This window comes from Crocodylus porosus, unplaced genomic scaffold (assembly GCF_001723895.1).
Source record: "Crocodylus porosus isolate Cpor-Errol unplaced genomic scaffold, CroPor_comp1, whole genome shotgun sequence".
NCBI classification, from domain to species: Eukaryota; Metazoa; Chordata; order Crocodylia; family Crocodylidae; genus Crocodylus; species Crocodylus porosus.
The window spans coordinates 18,901,261-18,907,558 of NW_017728912.1; the positions used below are offsets into that span (position 1 = coordinate 18,901,261).

Consider the following 6,298-nt stretch of genomic DNA (forward strand, 5'->3'; position numbering starts at 1 on the left):
TTGGGTCTGGGGAAGGAGGGAGGAGAGGTTGTGGGTGGGGGCTTGCTCTGGAAGGAGGAGGAGTGGGTCCAACAGGAGTAAGGTTGGTGTGTGTGGTGGGGGGTGCCTATTAGGGTGCAGGGGTGAGTATGCGACCTGTGAGGTGAAGGCAGGGAGGTGGATTTAAGCTCTGCTGCTGGAGTTATTTTTGTTGAAACCAAAACTCTCTACCTTAAAATAGATAAACAAGCCTGGCATGCTCCACCTTGCATTATCAATATTACTCTGAAGTCTATGGGCGCTAGGCTAAAGACAATGCTGTCTTAAAACACTGAAACCACAGTTTGTTTGGTTTTATTTAATTCCCAAAGTCTTTCACAATACAAAGACAAGTTGACTGGATCGAAGATACCTGTGATACATACTGGTCCTGTTAAGTAGGCAAGCAGACAAGAACTCATTAAATGGAAACACAAAAGTACATTTTGGATAGCTCCTGCACTGTGAAAAGCTATCATGCATGTTTTGGTTTTGTACACCACTTGCTTCCCTTTCACTACCCATCTCAGACTGTGAAGCTACTCAAAGGCAAAAGCTTTGAAGAAAACTCCTGGCTTCTTGCCTTGTTCTTTTTCTGAATAGCAGCAAACGTTGGTAGCAAGTTATACTCACTGGGAGTTAAAAAACCTTAAAAGTTTATTTGCAGAATGCTGGCTGACACTTCCTTTCACAGAGCAATAGATTAGATCACTAGTATTCCCTGATCTCCCATGAAGCCAACCAAGCATCCTAAGGTCGATTTAGTCTGAAATGTGTAGAAGGGAGCACTAATGAATTGAGCTTCACTATTCCTGACTCTCAAACTTTTGAAAGTCAGGGAAAATGTTTATTATTTCACAGTTAATCACTTGAGGTCAGCCAAGCTGCTCTCTGGCCTCCTTGTAGTGGTCTAAGGGAGTTGTAGGGCAGGCAGTTTGATAAAAGCCCTGCTCATTTAAGCCTTAGATAGTTTAGTATCCCTCTGCAGCAATATTCTCCCTTAGAAGGGGTGTATATCAGTGCAAAAAGAGAAAGGAGGTACAATCTCACTCCACTGATCTGTTTTTGAGAGAGACTGGCAGGCAAGCTTTCATGCTCCCTTGTGCTTTTACAAAGAAAGAAGAGGTGACAGACCTCCTTACTTGTCTACAGTGCCTGCTGTCATAGGCTCTTTGTTTGACAGGGCATAGAGATAATACAAATGCCACCAAAATATAAAACATACAGAATGCCAAATAATAAAGTGAGTTAAAATAATAATGTCAATTCCTTTAGTACCAGTACCAGAGACAAGAGTAACTGGCATTTCTTAGTAATAAGAGTGCAAAGCTCAATCCTAAACATCTGGGGTTTTTTGCAGATATAAATATACAAAGTGGTTTTTAAACAAATTACTGCTCAATTAGGTGTCCTTTGGAATGATTAACCTAAAAAAGTATATTTTGAAAGGATCCCTGAGTGTCTTAAATACTTCTATGTGGCTGCCTTTGTCTAGATGGACATACACCAGCAGGACAAAGAAATGCCCAATTTTGCCATCACTTGGACAAATAAATCAGCTGGACAAAGAAATGCCCAATTTTTACATCAAGTAGCTTTACTTCTACAGACAGTATCATGTATCTTAGTGGAAGGACTTACATGGGTAAAGTTATTCAGGTGCATAAGTGTTTGCAGATTGTGATCTGGCAATTGCATGCAATTCAAAGGGTGTTTGAAAATCAACTTCCCAGTGTTTTAGGGTGTTGTTAAATGTTACCTTTTGCACATGCTAAATACTCTTAAGATGGGAGTGTCCATTCAGTAAGGCAGGAAAAGATAAGCTAAGTGCCCTCTGAACACCACAAAGTTACACTTTTGTAGGCAAGGATTATCTCCAGCTGGTGTTAGGCAGCTCATGTTGCAATAATGCCAGTCCCTTCCATGGGGCTAATAATAACAATTTGTGGTACTCCAGTATCCCAGGGTGCGCTGTTCCCACCCACCCCCACAGACAGCATCTGAAACTCTACTGCCTTAGCCTAACAGAGCCAGGGAGAGCCAGGCCATAAATGAGTGGGGAAAGTGGAGGGGTAAGTGAATGGGAGGCTGATGAGGAGCTGTAAGGAGGGGAGGGCATGGAGCTGCTGGAAAGCTGGGCAGACTTGGTAGCCCCTAGTCACACCCTTGCTTGCCAGTCCTCTAACAGCAAGTCAGAGCCGTACATGTTAGAGAGGGTATTAATCCTTAATGTGCAACTGCTCGTAACACTTGCTAATTTTAATATCACCTAACATTCCTTAGAGTTAGCATGTGTGAATTTGAACATATAACAACACCTTTACATAAGAAACAGTAAGTCCTAGACCCTAACTCTCATTGCTTTCAGGACCTGGGTCTCAGTGCATATAATTTAAGGGTTTTTTTTCACAAGTTGAAAGTAATACATTAAGGTTTTAGCCATGCTTCTATTTCTTTCTTGTTTCGTGTTAGCCATTCAATATTGCTCTTCACTGTTTCAATGGCCTGCTTCCTGGGTGCTGCTCCTGCTCCAGCATTAGGATACTTCTCAAAGAAATTTTCCATCTGGAAAAGAAAGGAATGAGGGAGAGAATGGAAATGAAATCATATGCAACAATAAGTGTGTTATGTAAAGAAAATGCTATTTTATAAGATTGATTCCTGCACTCCTGAAGGCTGAGAAGTTTTCCTGAAAGAGGACTTCAGATCTGAGCTGGTAGCATTTGAATAATTCTATAGTAGTCTAAAGTGTGTTAGGCATTTTTGAGAATTAAAAGGACAAATTCCTTGCCTTAAATATCTTACAGTTTAGTGTCTTAAAATTATTAGCGGTATTGTGTCCATACCTGCCAAAGCTGAAATTCAGTGTTGAAGGTCTGTGTTATTGATACTATTCGTCCAAGATTTCGATCATTGATAGTGTATCTGAAAAAATACATATATTTGAAAAAAAGAGCAAGATGGTTCTTTTAAACACTTCAGAGAACACTTAGCTGTTTAACTGATTAGATGAAATACATGTCACCCCAAATCTCTAGATGTTTCCAGAAATATTTGTTAAATCACAGTACCAAAGGTTTTTTTTACTACCCTGCAATTTATCTGCACCTGGAAAGATCTCACTTGTATTTGAAGAACATTTCCAAGGCCCTTCTTCCCCCTTGGAATCAAGCTTGTAACAGAAATCTCTATGACAAAACATTTGTGCGCTTATATGCCTTTGTGAAACTAAGACTACAAACCATTAGAGATCCGCTGTAAACTCGCAAGTTTGCTTTGATCCTGTCCCCTTGTGTACTTTGCACACAATTTCTTTTTGTAACGTCCAACTCCTAGAGCAGGACTGAAAGTTTATCTCAGGAGTCAATGTGAGTAGATAGGTGAAAGCTGGATGCTGAATTCATTGTTGGCATAAAAAGGAATGAGAAATAAATCTGAAAACCTGATTGCGTAACAGTGTGAATAAAAAGAAAGTTCTGTAATGGCACAGAGTGACGATCAACTGCTGCAGCAAATGTTCACACAACCATTCCATTCACTCTATGGTGCTTGCTCCCATTTTCTTCTGTCACTGGCTGTTAGGGATCATTTAGGGATAAAGTAACCCCTTATTAGCATCAGGTCTACCTGAGTTTCTTAAATTCCTATCAAAATTGTTGACTATACACGCTTGCACTGTGATAAAAGTACAGCAAAATCCAAGAAAACTATAATGTCAATCTCCCATGTTCATAGATTTCATAGACATTAGGGCTGGAAGGGACCTTGGAAGATCATCAAGTCCAGCCCCCAGTAAAATATGTTGATTTTTAAATGAGTATTTTTATTAACGTGAAATGCTTTCTGAATGATTATTTTGGTGATTTCCCCATTTAGCATGGCAAACATCACAGTTTATTAAGGATGACTTTCAATTAACCTACAAAAGATCTGCATCTCTGGGGCCTTTGTGGGTGGATGAAATTATTAGAAATTTGGCAGGTGTAGACTAGGACATGGGTCTACAGTACATTTCCATTGTAGCTGCTGCTCAAGCCTCTGAGTTGATATAGTAGATGCAGCTCTTTCCCATTACTTCATGAGTATTTGGGACACAAAGTCTTTGCAGATTATTTTCCTCCCACTGCAACTCTATTTTTGCTGACTGGTTTGAGGCGTTTCTCCCGTTTTTTAGGCCAGTTGGAGTTGTAGCTAGCAAGGGATGTGAAAGGTAACAAGAAAGGTTTCTACAAATATATTAGCAACAAGAGGAAGGTCAGGAAAAGTGTGGTCCCTTACTGAATGGGGGAGGCAACCTAGTGACAGATGACACCATGCTGTGGGGAGCAGCAGATACACTGGAGGGTGAGGATAGGATTCAGGGTGACCTAGACAAATTGGAGGACTGGGGTAAAAGGAATCTTATGAGATTCAACAAGGACAAGTGCAAAAGTCCTACACTTAGGACAGAACAATCCCATGCACCAGTACAGGCTGGGGACTGCCTGGCTGGGCAGCAGCTCTGCAGAAAAGGACCTGGGGGTTACAGTGGACAATAAGCTGAACATGAGTCGCCAGTCTGCCATTGCTGCAAGAAGGCTAACAGCATACTAGGCTGCATTGGTAGGTGTGTTGCCTGTAGGTAAAGGGAAGTAATTATTCTCCTCTATTCAGCACTGGCAAGGCCACATCTTGGAGTACTGTGTTCAGTTTTAGGCCAACCACTACAGATAGGATGTGGAAAAACTGGAGAAAGTCCAGCAGAGAGCAACAAAAATGGTTCAGGGGCTGGGACACATGACTTATGAGGAGAGGCTGAGGGAACTGGGCTTATTTAGTCTAAAGAGAAGACTAAGAAAGAATTTAATAGCAGCCTTGAACTACCTGATGGTGGGTTCAAAAAAGGATGGAGCTAGACTGTTCTCAGTGGTGGCAGATGACAGAACAAAGAGCAATGGTTTCAAGCTGCAGCAAGGAAAATTTAGGTTAGATATTAGGAAGAATGTTCTCCCTAGGAGAGTAGTAAAACACTGGAACAGGTTACACAGAGAAGTTGTGGTATCTCCATCCATGGAGGTTTTTAAGACCCAGCTGGACAAAGCTTTGGCTGGGATGATGTAGTTGGGGATGGTCCTGCTTTGAGCAGGAAGTTGGACTAGATGACCTCCTGGGATCCCTTCCAACCCAAATTTTCTATGATAAGAAGGTGATTAGAAACAGTCAGCATTGATTCACCAAGGGCAAGTCATGCCTGACCAACCAGATTGCCTCCTATGATGAGATAACTGGCTTTGTGGATGTGGGGAAAGCAGTGGACATAATATACCTCGACTTTAGCAAGGCTTTTGATAACGCCTCCCACAGCATTCTTGTAAGCAAGCTCTGGAAGTACAGGTTGGATGATGAACTGGCTGGATTGTCGGGTAAGATGGATAGAAAACTGGCTGGATTGTCGGGCTCAATGGATCAATGGTTCAGTGGCTAGTTGGCAGCTGGTATCAAGTTGAGTGCCCCAGGGTTTGGTCCTGGGACAAGTTTTTTTCAGTATCTTTATTAATGATCTGGAAGATGGGATGGATTGCACCCTCAGCAAGTTTGTGGATGACACCAAGCTGTAGGGGTGTAGCAGATACACTGGAGTGTAGTACTACAATTCAGAGTGACCTAGACAAATTGGAGAATTGGGCCAAAAGAAGCTTCACAAAGTTCAACAAGGACATGTATGAAGTCCTGCATTTAGGGTGGAAGAATCCCATGCACAGCTACAGCCTGGGAACTGATTGGCTAAGCATCAGCTCTGTAGAAAAGCATCTGGGGGGTTACAGTGGACCATAAGATGGATATGAGTCAGCAGTGTGCCCTTGTTGCCACATTGGTAACAGCATTGCCAGCAGATCAAAGGAAGTAATTATTCTGCTCTATTCTGCACTGATGAGGGCACATCTGGAGTACAGTGTCCAATTTGGGCCACTCCCACTATAGAAAGGGTGTGGACAAGTTGGAGGGAGTCCAGAAGACAGCAACAAAAATGGTTTGGGGGGCTGGTGTACATGACTTATGAGGAAAGGCTGAAGGAACTGGGTTTTATGTAGTGGTTAAGCACTGGGGAAAGTGCTTAAATCACTGGGAGGTGGTAGAATCTCCATCCTTGGAGGTTTCAAAGACCCAGATTTCATAGATTTCATAGACATTAGGGCTGGAAGGGACCTCGGGAGACTGAGTCCAGCCCCCTGCCCAAAGGGCAGGAAGTCAGCTGGGGTCATAGGATCCCAGCAAGATAAGCATCCAATTTACTCTTGAA

The 6,298-nt window shown here is 42.3% G+C and overlaps 1 protein-coding gene across 1 annotated transcript in view; it reads right to left on the minus strand.

The window, feature by feature from the left end:
- Positions 1-302: 302 nt before the first annotated feature.
- ENPEP (glutamyl aminopeptidase) overlaps positions 303-6,298 on the minus strand; it is a 59,222-nt gene continuing 53,226 nt past the window's right edge. Inside the window, exons 19-20 of the mRNA XM_019534099.1 lie at positions 2,865-2,943; positions 303-2,583 (exon numbers count right to left, since the gene is read on the minus strand). Coding sequence (XP_019389644.1) covers positions 2,446-2,583; positions 2,865-2,943 — 217 coding nt within the window. The 3' untranslated portion in view covers positions 303-2,445. The remainder of the gene's footprint in view (positions 2,584-2,864; positions 2,944-6,298) is intronic.